The sequence below is a fragment of the Seriola aureovittata genome, chromosome 7 (assembly GCF_021018895.1).
Source record: "Seriola aureovittata isolate HTS-2021-v1 ecotype China chromosome 7, ASM2101889v1, whole genome shotgun sequence".
NCBI lineage: Eukaryota > Metazoa > Chordata > Actinopteri > Carangiformes > Carangidae > Seriola > Seriola aureovittata.
In genome coordinates this window covers 12,051,148-12,067,197 of record NC_079370.1, presented here as the reverse complement: position 1 = coordinate 12,067,197, position 16,050 = coordinate 12,051,148, and the positions used below count along the sequence as shown (strand labels likewise).

The following is a 16,050-nucleotide window of genomic DNA, read 5'->3' as shown; positions in this document are numbered from 1 at the left end:
TTTCCTGAGCAGGCTGCCCAGGGGAGGGGCACCTGCAGCAGCCTCAAACACTGGTCAAGAGGAGAGCCTGACAGGCGGGGCGAGGGGCGCCGGGATGGAAAGATGCTTGGTGGTTCCAGGAAACGGACATGTGCTGGTTTTATGAAATCTTCAGGTAGAGCAGAGCGACGCTCCCAAAAGAAAATATTTGGCCTTGTGTTTTCCCCATGGACTAGAGAGGAGGAGGACACTGCCTGTAATCTCAGGATGAAATCAGAAGCTTCTGTTGCAGGAGGACAAAAGTTATGATTGGAGCAAGACGGCCTGTGCTGGCAACTACTAACACAAGCAACACAAAGTTTATAGATCGGCCAGCCTGCCAACTGAGACAATATTTTCCATCCATTTGGTTGGGTTGACCAAACACCGTGTATTTGAGGTTTATCAAACACTCAGTCATCCCCGCAGACCCTAGGGAAGACTTAATCATCTGATATATTGAGTTTTAGAATACACAGACACCTAAAAATCTGTCCACTGCGAAGACTCTGAAAATTGAGCAACAAGCTCTCTGTGCTTTAATATCCACTCTCTTTTTTTACACAAGCTACACCCTCCATCTCTTGTGTCATTTTGGTATGACCCAGGGGTCCAAAAATATGAATGGCCTCCTGATATGAAATGTATATGGAGCTAGCTCTTTGTCTGCAAGAAATTCCATTTAAGTGGACAAATGTGCTGAGAGGGCCCCAGTTGTCTGTGAAAGGTGGATGGATATTACATTAACTTCACAACAGAAGCGCCCCCTGAGGTGTAACCGCACAAGGCTCCAGATAATAACTGCATTGGGAACTTTATGCTCAGAGGTAGCCAGGCCAGGTAAATGGAAACACATGGTAGGCAGCATCGACTACAGAAGGGCCCTACAGCCGCAGAAATAATGGCATCAGAGAAACACACAAGCTCCCTTGACAAATGCTTTTGGTATGTGTCTCTTCAACCTGTTGGTATTACCATGGCAGTAAAGCCCTGCAGGGCTGCTCGATTTCTCCTGCAGCACCTCAGGTTTTCGTTTCCTCAATGAATGTTCCTGCATGTCTTCACTTTACGCGCAAATAAATAAACCGAGACTTCACATAACTCGAGTCTCATTTTTACGTTGCATTTAAAATGAAATCACTCCAATAAGTCATTACCTGGGGATTATGTACTCACAGAAGTTATTGAATGTCAAGTCAAAACACAGTTAACCACAGTTAATAGAACTTAATGGTCCTTCTGTGTGATTTGGGTGAACAAAGAAAAACACTATTGCCCAGATATGTCACGTGAGACCAGCTTTTAACAACCAGTGATGAAATTAAAAACTTAAGGGATCAGTGCTGCCTCTTTACCTGCTCTCCCCATGCTGTGTGGTTTGGAAAATTATTCAGAATGTGTATCTCTTTTTTTTTTTTTTTTTTTTTAGGAACAGTACTTCCATTTTCAGCATGTAGATTTAAATGTAATTTTTGCTTTAACAATTTCATTTATTTTATTAAACAACACAACAAGGCACAATACAAGACCCCCCCCCCCCCCCCCCCCCCAAAAAAAAAGAAGAAAACACCATGTTTCTGACCAAAGCACCATGCTCATGCGATACCGCCCCACCCCTTTTGTCCCATCATCCCATCCCCATCCTTACTCCTCTCTGTCAAACAACAATATTTGCTCATCTGCGTCAAGGAGCAGCAGGGTTTGCGATACAGTACAGTGCAGCCTTTGAGTCAGACAGACAGAGACGGAGCGTTGCTACAGGGATTCACAGAAACACCGGCCAGTGAGTATATACACAAGAGCGGGGAAGACCTTCTATTGCTGACGTGCTGACACAGACACACAAACAGCATATGAATGTGACTCAATGACTTCTCTTCACAAAGCAGTTTTGGGATATTGTGTTTTTGGGGGTTTTCTTAGCACACATCATCATTGTTGTTTCCCTGACTTTTACTCCTTTTTACATCTGTTATATCCATGTTATATCCATATAGCGTTCTTTATTTGCTGGTCCTATAGAGCCTATAGATAAAGATCCATTGAAACAGTGAATTACAGGAAGCATACTCTTTATTCAAGGCTATATATATTATGCATCATTATAAACATCAGCTACAGTCAAGACAAGTTGAGGCCATGCAAAGCAATGCATGATTCATAATAATAAGTACATTTTCAAACTCAACATGCAGGTCATGATTATAAAAAAGTGAGTTGTTTTAGATATGCCAGGGGTCGGTGGAAGCAAACAAAAGACTGTTGACCGGCTCAAACATAATTCATTATGTCAACAAATAATGTCTCTGAAAAATGTCCCAACAAGGCCCCGACCAGTTACAACCAGTTGTTCAAAAACAAACATTTTCTTTGATATTTCTCTGAAAACAAGCAGAAGTGCATCAGGGTTTCTACTGGAAATGTTTACAAAATAAAACTGTTCATCTGTTGATTTTAGTTAAATTGCTTTTGGTAATGTGATAAATATAATTACTGTAGTAACCACTTATTTAAAAAAAAAAAAGACATTGTATTACATTGCCATAGTCACAAAAATAATATCAATAAAACATTTAAAACCAGATTGTGTATGTAAACTTGGTTACTACAGCAATTAGAGGCATTATTTGATATGGCCACCAAAGTTTGGAGAACTTCTACAGAGAAAACATTTATTAGGTGACACATTACAGAGATTGTCTTTTTTTTGGCTGGTAAAACCAGAATATAATTAACATTTAATCTCCTAATAGGAAATATTGTCCGTTCACAAAGCATTTATCCAAAGTGCTATCATTATTGTCATTCCGTTTCCTCAGTTTTTAGGCTAAGGCTAAATCAATCTTCTTTGGTGCCAATGGTGGAACTCATGAAGCATTCAAGTACAGTACCTTTTCATATGTTTGCATGCTGTTAAACACACATGTATGTACACGTTCACATTATTGTCTCTGCTACTGACTGAGACACAGCACTACTGCAGTGGACTGCTCTTGCGGCAGAGCTGATTTGCTGATGTCAGCGTCTGCCTGTTGTGTCTTCGTTTTCCCGTCAATAGTGTGTAGAAGAATGGATTCACACAAGAGTTTCCATAGGTCAGCCCAGTGAGGATACGGTTGACTGTCACCTGTGTCCCCACTGGTACTGTCCGCAGCATGTCAGGCTGGTACAGAGGCAGCAGCTGCCAGATCCAGAAAGGGAGAAAGCAGGCCCAAAAGGCCAGGACAATACCCAGGATGAGGAGCAGGACTTTGGGTTTGGGAGCACGGGCAGGACAAGCAGAGTTGCTCCCGGTGGCCCAGGCCGGCCGGGTCTGAGACACCCAGTAAAGCCGGCCCAGAGTGGCATACAGTGCTCCGATGGCCAGCCCAGGACCGAGGATGCTGGTGCAGAACAACACACTCAAATAGGCCTTGGAGCTCTGCTCGTCCCATGCCGGCACACACAGCTGGCCCTCCTGGTTCTCCCCATCCTCCAGGTGCAGGGTGATCATCATGGGCAGACTAAGAGCCACAGCCAGCCCCCAGGCCAGACTGACACGCAGCAGGCCAGAGGAGTTAGAGGAGGAGGTGTGCAGGGGGTGAGCCACAGCCCGGTAGCGGTCCAGACTCATGGCAGTCAGGGTGAAGATGGAGGCGTGCATGGTGAGGAGGTCCAGGCTCAGGAGGAGGCGACAGCCCAGCTCACCAAAGGCCCAGCCAGATGCCAGGCTGTCGTACACGATGAAGGGAGCAGTGAAAAGGTAGAGCAGATCAGCAAGAGCAAGGCTCAGCACCTGGAGGTGAAGAGAGGAAGAGGAGGAGGAAGAAGAGGAGATGGGGGAGGCTGAAGGGGAGGAGGAGTTGGCAAGGCAGGATGGTACAGGTACTCTCATTAGGCAGCAGTTTGGCCCTACGCAACGTCTTCTACTTCTCCTACGCCTCAGAAGGAGGACTAAAGTGTACAGGTTTCCTGTGATGCCCAGCAACGAGAGGAGGGAGAGGAGGGAACAGAAAAGAGCTGTGGATGCCAGGCTGGGTGATGGAGAGATGGAGGGAGAGGAGGAGGGCACAGAGACATTGGGGATGATAGGGAAGGTATATGGGGAAGGTGGAGGCAAAGAACCTGAGATGTCCATAATGTGACGTTTTGAAAGTTATCAAGAATGCAGCCAGTTAATGCTTAAAGGTCTGTTTCAGATGCAAAGTAGAAGATGCCATTTCAGCAGAGACAGAGGAGGGAGGTGGGGTGGAGGGGGTCAAAAGGAAAAAAACAGGTGGAGAGGACAACAAAAGAATATTTTATTAGTTTTCATCACGATTTTCCTCTTTGTCATGGCCTGGTTTGTGGATATTATTTGTTTGATAGAGTGGTTAAAGACAACAAAGCTACAAAACCGATATCCATATCGGTTTTGTAGCTCTGAGGGCGCTTCAAAGTGATTTATGTTCAGTATATTTTTGGTGACACCAGATAAAGTAAATAAAGTCATATAAACATGTAGAAATGAAAATGTCAGCTTAACCAGGATGGTTTATGTTTTAGCAGAAACCTGCTCTAGTTGGCACAGCCTTTACAGTTTTATAGTTTCACAGGGAGTCAGGCAAGGCTGTCATGGTTTTAGTAAAATAATTGGATTTTCAGAGTAGGAGGGCTCCGTTTGAAGGCTGTAAATCTAGACTGAAACCTCCAAAGGCTTGTTTCTTCTTAAGGTCAGCAGTTGGGCAACAATTAGGCTAAGTGGGATACGAAGAAATCCTAAAAGTAATAAGCCTTAAAAGTTGGTTCATGAAAAGAGGTTCTAAATTGTCAAACTTTAGTTTACGTTTTTCGGTTTATGTTGTGCGTTTTTGCGCACCGGCGGTTTGGACGCGGACCCGTGCATGCCGAGTCAGTGGAGAGCGCAGGGAGCCGGTCAGGACTGAAGACAGCCGCTGTGTTTGACTTCATCTAATATACTTTAATTTTAAAGAATAAACCGCATATTTAACCAATTATACTTTATTATATATTTTATAATCCTGTTCGTGACATTATTGTCGTTTGAGAAAAAAGCCAAACACTACTCGTCCAAGAATGATGATCTTGTGGAGAAATGTAATCTGCCGCGACATCAAAGCGGACGCGGGGTGCCTGACAGAACCGGCCTGTATGACACATGGTGACCCAGGCGGCTCCGGGGTTAAGAGCTACTATTGAACTATGGAGGAGCAGCCAAACCCCCGCGGTGCTGCGCGCCTCCATACGTTACCGGCTCCCTCTATATAACAGCTATGGGTAGGTTCATTCATCGCAGGGCCGAAGAAGCAAAAAGCCGTTCCATTATTTAGATCCATTCAGCCAAATTCTTCCAATAGCTCAACTACAATCTTTGATGCAAATGGCAAAAGCATATATATGGATTTTTAAATAGACAGATAATTCTGTTTTGTCAATAGGCGCCAGCAATCTGATTCAACTTGACAAGACATATTTGAAGACCACGCTGTTAGAAATAAATTGAAGGCCCCTTTCTATTTAGCCCATGCACTAACTTTATAAAGAACATATTTTCACATATTATAGGCCTACATCATATTCATATTAATATTGAGATATAAGTGGCCTGAGGAAAAACAACACATTACGCTCTTGCATGTGTTGGGACCTTTATGAATGCTACAGAAAAAGGACTATATGCAACAGGCCTATAATCCGCACAGTATTTATATAGACTCAGTCATTAATTCTCCAGATGTGTTTTTTTTTTTCTCTCAAACTTACCCTAGAACAGTTTAATCCCAGATGCTGAGAAAATAATATTCCATGGGTTTGTTTGGTGAAAAAGCTCCATCTCCATTTTGAAATCTCCCTCTGTTGCTCATGTGTTGTCATGAAACCCCTCTGACCTCTTCTGACACAAAATCAGGATTATCTTTATCTTCAGCAGGAGGAGGCGGTGTAGTTTATACGGTGATAATCTTCACTCCAAACTTTGCGATCTGATCTCCGCTGTCTGTCCTGTCCAGTCCTCAGCGCAGCTCTGTCTCCTCAGCTCAGTCTTTGATGTGTCTGAGTCAAAGGGAGAGGAGTGTGTGTGAGTGGAAAGGGGGTGGGATGGGATGCTGAGTGAGGGGGCCTATCCTGCATAGGACTGAATATTAATATAACGTTGTGTTCGCCTGACCTGGGGTCCCGGGAGCCCCCCACAGAGTGAATTAAATGTTTATTTTTTCATTCATTGGAAGCGCTACAGTGACAGAATATATAACAATGACCTCCCGAATTATAGATTTCACTCTCCAACAATTAATAGTGGTAGGAAAGATATCTGAACAGTGTATTTTGGCCTTATCAAATGGGATTTGTGGTTGAAAGCTGCTTCAAAACTTCTGAGAATCAATGTGGAAAACAAACAGGTTTCCTCCTAAAAACATTCACTCTATGATAATTGCTTTTTGCCCATTTCAGTTAGTTTGAATTATGACTGAAAAAGCATTCTGAGTAAGCCAACCCACAGCTGTGCTGAGCAGTGGTATAAGAATTTAAAACACAGATGAAGTTAATGTTTGCGTCTGTTTGAGCAACATTTACTGTAAGTTGATCATGGTTTGATGACTCTCTAATGGTTCCAATACCTTTGAACCAGGCATAAATCTCACTGTGAACGCACAGCAAAGTCTTTCCATGAAAGTCAAGAATCTGACCATAAATGGTATTGCAACATCATATTTTGGCAAATAATCAGATGCTGTATAAGTCAAAGATATGGCCTCTGCTTTAAAGTTTGAAACCAATTTATTGTGAAGGATTTATGTAACCTGGATGTTTTTTCTAACATAAAGAGAGGGAACAGGTTTATTCAGTCTGCTGATGCACTTTGAAGGAATTATTTATATTAAAACAAAAGAATGTAGTGACGAAGATAAACAGTTCTACACTGACAAGTGATCTGACCTTTTGGACTCTAGATGTGTTATTACTTTAATCTACACTCACTTTCATTGTAAGTAAACACAGAGAGTTAAGATAGAGACAGTATATGTTGGATTACTGAGTCAAGAAGTCTGTTCTGTAACTGCAAGGTCATGGACTTGAACCCTGACAACAGAAACAAGTCAGTCAGTTCTTTTGCCTGTGACTTGGCTCTCTTTGCGAATGTGTCTCGTTTTCTGCTGGATACCTGCAAAATGTAAGCAAATGTAAAATTGCACAGTTGATTCCAGTATGATTGATTGAATTTGACTCAGGAGAGTTTAGACTCTGTGGGCAGGGCAGAGAGACAAACCTACTGAGCCAGCGTATCATTGGGATTTGCTGTCATTTCATGACGCACTGCAATAACTAATGCACTTCAACTCTGACCCAATGTCAATACCACATCAGCTCGTATTCAAACACACGGCGTCTCACACTCCCGCAAGAACTTTATACAATGATTTGGTGTTTAAATTATAGAGGAAATTAATTATCAGTATACTCGCCTGTAACAACATTTTTCCATGTCAAGGAAAAGTTTAACTGGTAGACTTAATAAGTGGCCTGACTTTAAGCTCGGACAACATCACTGAATAAACGGGTCTTTCAGCAGTTATCAAAAGCAACTTACAGTTGCCTGTTATCCACTGAGTTGTTTTTGGCCCAGCAGTTGTAGAACCCACAGCTGTGGTTTGCCAGCTTCAAGAGGCTGAACAACTTGGAAATTATTTAGTTGTGAGTAGCCAGTAAAAAGTGTAGGCTGTGTGCCTCATGCTGGTGGTGGGGAGTCCATGTTGGCTACTTCATACACGTACTGGCGTACATAAGATAGACAGAGACAGGCAGTAAAGACAAGAGAGGGACTGGGGGTAGGGGGGGTGGGGGGACATACCTATCCCCACGGGGTGTGAGGAATTTGAACAAATACCTGGCACAGGCATGCCAAAATAGGAGGGGGGGGGGGGGGGGGGGGGCGCAGAGGCATGAGAAACCCAGGCTTCTTCATACAAGGAGATGGACAGGTAAAACCATTTATTAGATGGGACTGGAGAAGGAGTGAGGAGTGAGGAGTGTGAAGGAGTTTTATTGAAGGGATGGTAGGTGCTCTCTTGGTATCAAATTTACATAGAGGTGGAGAAAAGGAGCGAGATGATTATGAACTGTGAAACCAGACATTTGGCAACGAATATTGCTTAACTTTAATATGCAAACATGGGGAAAAAAAAGAGTAGGGGGGCTGAAAGGGTCTGAGTACTATGCTGTTTATTTGTCTTTGACAGAACACATCAATCTCAGTCTGTGAAAACACATTATATAATTTTTAATTACATTTACCTGAGCTGTGGTCTTTGTTCCAGTGCGCGTGTCTCCCCTATTAATTCATCTGCATCAATCTCAAGTATGCAAATACAGAACGAATGAAGATGATAGCATTGAGAAATTACTCATGTGCTCCTTTGTTTTTCTGTGCTGTTATTGTGACTGCAGCGGTCAATGTGACGACCAGGTCACTGATTATAACTGGAGACTGTGCTGTGTAGATTTTAATAACTTCTCATAACATTTTTGTTTTTAACTGTAATACATTATTTTATTTTCTGAAATATCCCATAAAATGTTTGACCATATCTACTGCATATATTAGTGCTGCTACCAATTATTATTTTTACTGTCAAATAATCTGCAGATTATTTTATGAATTAATTAATTACCAGCAATAATTGCCTTGTGTAGGGCATTTTTAAAAAATTGCGAAAAGTTGCCTTTTCACAATTTGTCAAGCCAAAGGTGATTTCATTAAATTGCTTGTTTTGTGTGACCAGCAATTTAAAAAAGTATTCAATTTGCTTTAAAAGAAAAACAAAGAGCAGAAGCAGAAACCACATATTTGATGAGCAGGAACAAGGAAGTGTTGGTTTGAGAAACAACTTTTTTAAGGATTAATCACTGAATTTGCTGCAGATCATTTTTCTGCTGTTCGGCTGATCAACTACTCTACTAATCGACTCACTGTTTCAGCTGTACTGTATATACAGTAGATACTATCTGATCTCCATACTTAGTCAATAAACTCCTTCAGTTAATATTTGTTTTATTAATGGAAAGAGAAAACTCTTGGACAGCCTGGTCGACTGGAGTTTATCCTTCATACTAAACTGACGCGTTTCATTATACATATTGTGTGCTGGTCACATAGAAACATTCTCTGCTACACATTATATTCTGGGGTTTCTGCACCTGAAGTGTCGAGATAACATGAGGCTAAACGCTCCCTGAGATATCTTTGTGCTACTGGGAGTTCACAAGAGGTTGAGCATGTAAAAACAAAATGGAGCTTGAGATCACACTCGTTCTCCCTTGAAAAAACAGTCTTTATTATTCTGTATATCTTCATCTATTTATGCAGCACTCCCAAAAGAAGGGGCTGTAACATGTCTAATCAGTGGGTAGTCACAGTATGACAAACGCCCAACCTGCAAACACTAACAGCTCCCTAACCTTTTCCTGGCTGTCCTTGCTGTCTTCGTTCATTTCATTAATTAGCTTACCCATTTCTGAGCAAACTGACTGACAAATTGCCTGCGGGCTGACCGTCCTCAGTATCGTAGCCTTGATTAAATGGGCGGACGTTTTCGCATGTGTGACAAATGGTTGTTGGCTGATTCACAACTTGTGATGAGTTATTGATCCCCCACCCCCGCTGCCTGTCTGTCTTTACAGTTGCACATCAAATTTCTCCTGTTCCCTCAATACCAAGCCAAGAGTCTATTCTGTGTGTGAGTACACCCTGGTATTTAGCGTGTGTGTGTACCCTGATTTACCTCTTGTCATTCTTCCTTATGTGCCTTTTTTTCATACATTGCTTTGGAAATTTATTTAACACATTTTTCTTAAAGATTGGCAACAATTCACTGGTTCCAGATCCTCAAATGTGAATATTTTCTGGTGCGATCAAGATTATCTAGTGTTATGTGATAATAAACTCAATATCAGTGGTTGTTAGGCCATCGGTCAGACAAAACAATACATGCATTTTTGTTGATTGATCACATTCTGCAGACCAAACAATATATCAAGAAAATGGTCAGTAACCAACTTAGGTCTCGTTGCCCTTTGCTCTTAAACTGATTCAGCAGTATTCATGACCTGAGAAGATGTTTGCTTGTGATATTTAGTTTTTAGAGTGCAGTCTCCGAATGTCTTGTCTGAAGTGCAGAGTATATGTCTTCTGTGTTGGCCCCTGACGTCTGCAGAGGGCAGACAGCACACACTGAACCAATATTCGCTTACTCCTGAAGCTGAGCATTATATTTGGATCTTGTGTGACCATGACAAAGTCTGGAACCTGTTACAAGACGCCGAGCCTGGGTTTGCTGCCCCATCTGCAGAAATCAGATCAGCCTTTTACGGACAGGCCCACGTGCAACGTTATCATAGCAGCAGTATCTACCCAGCCAGCCTGCAGGGAAGTGAGCTCTTAGTTTAGTAATGCCCTTCCCAGGATTAACTGTCAATAGGTGCAAAAGAAGTAATGAAATAGACTGAAAAATGACTAAAATCCCACTTTTACTTCAGAAAAAACTCATTAATACTGACATCCATTTCTCTCCTTTCATCTGTGGTTAGCATCTTCTAAGTCGTAAAACACTTTAAGCGTGTGAAGTTCTGCTCCTTTAGTGTCTGCACAGCTGCTGATTTGAAATCTTGGCTTGTAATTAGGCCCTCAGAAACCAGGTGCATGGCCCTGGGTCAATCTGCAGCTAATCACCAGTTTAGAATGAAAACTTTCAAGTCCTAAATTGATGCACAGTTTTTTAACTTCAGGGTCACTGATGGATGCAAAAATTGTTTCAATCTGCCCACTGGTGGCAGAGAATCAGTATTGCGTCCCCGCATAGTCATCCAGTAATAATAATGGACTAATTGCACAATGCTTCAGTGAGGACTCACGACAGCTTTCCAACACAAGGGCTTGAACCTGGAGTCTCCAAAGCAAAGTTAATCCCCCTCCTCATGCTGCCACCCTGCTGCAGATGTTCCCACTAAATGATAAAAACTGAAGTTTCCAAATTACTGATGTACATTAAATGCTTCATTGTAAATACCATTGTATGAAAGTAACCCATGATCGAAGCTAAACAGTGGAAATGTTGTCTCATCATTGAGTTGCTAGAAATGAGCACGGCTGGTGGTTTTATGCATCATTACTAGTCAAAGAAGTAAAAAGGAAAGTTCTGTCCCAGATGCACGTTTCTCATTGTTTGTATTAGGCTACAACGGCTGCACCGGTTCACCATAATCAAATCAAGTCAGGCGTTATTTACATGACACATGGAGGCTCAGAGTAACACATAGTTTACCATATTTTTAAAAGTGGTTTCAGGCATTTTATAAGAGAATTGATAGGAGAGAGATGACAAGAAATGAGCAGGGAGAAAGAAAGAGAGATAGAAACTTAAGCAATAACTTTAACCTTCATGCCAATAACAAGTACTTGAATTTGAGATAGAGGAGAAAATGTATCAAATGTCCCAGGCTGTATGGGCCTGGGACGTTGCAGGATGTTGCAGTTTGTGGTCAGCACCTTAAACCCTAAGGCCACCAAGGCATTGGTAGTAAGCATGTGACAAAAAAGAAAATGCTGTTTCTCTGAATACCCCCATCAGGAGAATTCATCAGCCGAATTGCCAATCACTCATTAAGAGGTTGCTCTTAAATGATTTTCAAACATTCTTCTGCAGTGTTTGAATCTGCTGGCTCTCGGTGTATTATCCCAACAACTCGCCCGGCATCAGTAGGCAAAAACAATCCAGTGTTTGCAAGAACTGTTTTATCCCACCTCTGTTATAATCTTATACAGCTTTAACAGAAGCAGCTATGGAGTGATTTCTCTTATTTTATGTCTCTGGTTTTCCTAAATATGATCTACATTAATATCATTCTGCTGATTCTGTGTAAACCTTCATTTGTTACAAAGACTGACATCATGCTTTCCCACATCACTTCCTTTCTGTGTCTCTCCGCCCCTCCCCTGCCCTCCCCTCCCGGAGAGTTTTCCACAGGTCAATTACAATGTGTGTTTTTACTCAAACACTTATGCAATTTAAAATGACACAGGTCATGTGTAATCCATGTGACATCGATAAGGTTTATTGTCATGTCAACACATTTTTCGTACCAACAGACTGAGATTATGCACTATACATAGTTTTTTTAGCCGTTTTCATAAATGCGCAAGGTTTTTGTGTCCAAATGTTTACAAGCTTATGTTGTTGGATGCAGATGATTGTTGTGGCTGCTGCATTATGTCAGTTCTCAGTCATCTTCAATCTGATCCTTATTTCCATAGAATGACTGAGCTCATGACATCATAGGTCACTTCTTGGGCGCCTTGACTGAGATTAAATCAGATTAAGTATTAGTAAACACACACTGTCGCTGTCTCCCTCTCTCTCCCTCCCTCTCTCTCTCTCTCACACACACACACACACACACAACTGAAACTGAAGTCTGGTCTGCTCTGACATTAAAAATTGCAGACACAAATTGAAGCAGGTTAAAATGTCTATTTTTTAAATTAGCCCACAAATGTATAAAGGCATTTAAGCTATTATCAACAATAAACTAGAGGCTAAAATAGTTTTACGTTGCGATATCTTTACATGTAGCGTAGATAAAAATGCTATTTAAGTCATAAGCCATTTGTGTGACAGTTTTGTTATATGAAAAAAAATGTTAATAGAAAGGTTGAAAGGTTTTTGAATAAATAAATAAATGAAGTCAGTCAGTCGGGATCAATAATCCACGCGTATTGAACAAATAAACTCTGATTTAATATCGATGAATCAGTCATTGTGATATGACAAGGTCACTCTGGCGGTCCGGAGAGGCGCGTGCAGTGTCCCACTGGGGACAGATATCGCAACGTGAGCGCGCTCATGCTCCACCTGAGGGCTCGTGGACAGATGACAGCACCGCCAGCACGGGACGGCTCGCGCACGGTTTCCAATCAGTTTTGTTTTATTCGTTTTAATTGAATTTATCAACCGTTAAACTCGGTTATAGACGGAAGTGAAAGTACATTCAGGTCGTCACACCACGCTGAATTAACGGGAGGAAAATGTCAGCAGAGGGTAAGTGCTGACTGCATTTCACTGCGCAGGAAGTTCTTTATCAACACTTTTGGTTAGAATATATTTTCAAATTGAGTTCATCGAATCACTGCCGATTCAACTTTGCCTTCGTGGCCAGTGGATTGTCCGTAAACTACCTGTGAACTTTTGATTTCCAATAAAAAGCAGGTGAACTCAACACACTTTTTAACCCCTGTAGCAGGCATCAGGCAGATGTTGCAGAACTGCACATCTGGGTTTTGGTTACACCAACCGCCGCGGTGATACTTACACAAGTGCTGTTTATGAATTTTGGTTTTAAGGGTTGTTATAGGCTCCAGGTTATTTTGCCTTGAATGTGTTTTTTCACATAACAGCTTATCTAGGAGGGAGGTTGTGTATCAAAAATTAATTCAAAATCATTTGAATGAAATCGTCATTCAAGTTGGAATATTATAGTTTTACCTTCATTTCTGGCAAATTATTGTGTAGGCCTACTGTGCAGGAATAGAAAGATGTTACTATAGATGAACAGTGAGCAATGAAGCAGTGACAGAGTAAGTACTGAACAGATAAGGTTGTCCAGAGAGCTCCGTGTGCCCTGATGATTGAGACTTTAATCCTTTTTTGTTTTTGTGAGTTGTGAACTGATAGAAAACACAGCTGTATTTTGAAATAGGTTTTAAAATGACGTAATGCTTCTGGACAACTGACAAACACAGTGAGACAAACTGCTGTGAAACACATGTACAGTACACATGTATTTTGATTTTTAAAGAATCATTTTTTTTTGCAAAATGTACAGTACAGCAGCTAGTTGCCTACACACAGGTAGATAGACAGGTTTCAAACCTTTGCTGCCGTGTCAACACTGGTAGATAAATCAAGCAAGGCATGGAACAGGGTTTTTCAGGGAGAAACATGGGTTAAAGAGGTCGGATTAAAATAAAAACAATTTCCCCACAGGGATCATTAAAGTTTTTCTGATTCTGATTATAAGATGACAGCAGTTTCTTCCCCAGCTGATTCTCTTTTAAAGGTTGCTCATGGCTCAATTTTGTTCTGTAAAACGAGCCACAGTCAACTCAACAGGCTATTTTTTTTATGGTAACCATAATTCATAATAAGTTATTACAAAGCATCCAAGGGATTTAGCAAGTTAACATAGCTAATGATGTTAACGGGTACTCCAGCAGTGTAGTATTGCACATATATAAAGTTAGGTTACATGGGAATGACAGATTAAAAAAAACAAAAAACATGGTCAAAACTGATGAAGCAGGGACCCAAGGTGTTTTATTTTTAGTCCCAATTGTGGGTCAACCTACAAAAATCCTGGATGCCACTTTCCCATAATACAACTTAATAGCATATTTAGCTGGACCCACTCTGCTTGGTTAAATCCTTCGTCATTCAAACGTCATGCCCCATTTTGTTTTTTGTTTTTAATTCCAGAAGCAGATTAAAACATAATTTTTTCCCAGTCAAGCCACTTTGAGTATTTTAAAAAGAGGCAGAATAAATGACACAACAGTATAATACGATATTGTGATATAGTATCAATACATCAATATTGCAATTCAACTGCAGCATGGCTGTGTACTTTTACTCCAGGCATTTTAACTGCTCTGATTTCTACATTCAGCGTTTTTCCAATTCATGTCTGTTTGATATTACGACACAAGTGTACAACATCAAACTCTAAAAAGGTGCCATCTTTTCATTTCCAAAAGGATATTAAATATGCATTTCTGGAATAGTTTAGTCATGCACTCACTTTGGACACTGACAACGTCGTCATAAGCAGACATTCTGGGGGCCCCTGATACGTTGCTTTGTGTGCACATTTCAGATGCTTGTGCTAAAGCAAAGAGCATCACTCTGTGCTGTTCATGGGGAGATAGGGAGAAAGCAGCTGATGCAGTCATGAAATGCTGTGGACTTGCGCAGTGCTGTGTTGAGATCTTTGGTGACTGGTGAGCTTGCAGTAACTTGAAATTTGGATTTTTTTTTTTTTTTCTGTAAATTTACACGAACTAGAGAAATAGAAACCTGTGTACATTGTAATTCAATCCAATACAACAGTCAGGAAATGATTACTAGCTTTGGGAAGCTAAAAAATTGTAAATTGGTTATGCTATGTCAGAGAAGTGTTACTTGAACTTCTTGGTCATTTTTAAGGCTATATTTTGTGAGGGCATTAATAAAGGCCTAATAAAGACAGTTCCCATGAAACTATATTTTACTTATTTACAAATGTTTTATTTTACAGAATAGGTATTAGGTAAAACAGTATAAATGAGATAAAATAGTATAATGTAATAAAGGTAGGTGCAACTTCATCAGTCTCGATTGTGTACTTTTCAGTATCTTGAGTATTTTCTTAATTAGAAAAGAATTGTGTAGAGTTTTAACCAGCACATTGCAACCCGCACCATCTTAACTCCCCTGATTAACATTTGGTCGTCATCACACAATGACCTCGATCACTGCTCACAGCTGAGGAGCTGAGGGAGGGATGGCAGCGGAAAAGTTTCAATTAGATGGAATAAGGCCTGATGCCAAGATGACTCCACACTCGTGCTTATTATCAGATGTTTTCATATATGTGTGTGTGTGTGTGTGTGTGTGTGTGTGTGTGTGTGTGTGTGTGTGTGTGTGTGTGTGTGTGTGTGTGTGTGAACTTGTACTTCTATATTTGTGAGGACCAGTTTGAGTTATAGACCTTACAGAATGAGGACACAACTTGAAAGGCTGTGAAGGTTCAGATTTGGTGGTTCAGATTTGGTTTTAAGGTTCAGGGTTAGAATAAGGTGTAGGTTAAGATAGAAGTACAAGTGTGCGTGTGTGTGTCACAGATGCTCACAAGTCATTTATAGCAACTCTAAGTCAAGTCCCAAGTCTCTAATGTTTGTAATGAGCTTTCTATCATCTGCTGCTCGTCGTCCGTACTGCTTACAACACTGCACTATCATATCTAAGG

General features: G+C 41.0%; 1 protein-coding gene across 2 annotated transcripts; it reads right to left on the bottom strand.

Annotated features, from left to right (window-relative positions):
* Positions 1 to 2,079: 2,079 nt before the first annotated feature.
* uts2r3 (urotensin-2 receptor 3) lies at positions 2,080 to 5,999 on the bottom strand. Of its 2 annotated transcripts, XM_056381324.1 has the most exons (3): positions 5,761 to 5,999; positions 3,937 to 4,187; positions 2,080 to 3,843 (listed from the first exon to the last, which is right to left on the bottom strand). In XM_056381324.1, exons 2-3 carry the CDS (start codon positions 4,133 to 4,135, stop codon positions 2,993 to 2,995), a joined length of 1,050 nt encoding a protein of 349 aa, XP_056237299.1. In that variant the 5' UTR covers positions 4,136 to 4,187; positions 5,761 to 5,999; the 3' UTR covers positions 2,080 to 2,992. The 2 variants fall into 2 exon arrangements, with proteins under 2 accessions (XP_056237299.1, XP_056237298.1); XM_056381323.1 differs by having other exon boundaries at positions 2,080 to 4,187.
* Between the last annotated feature and the right edge of the window lie 10,051 nt (positions 6,000 to 16,050).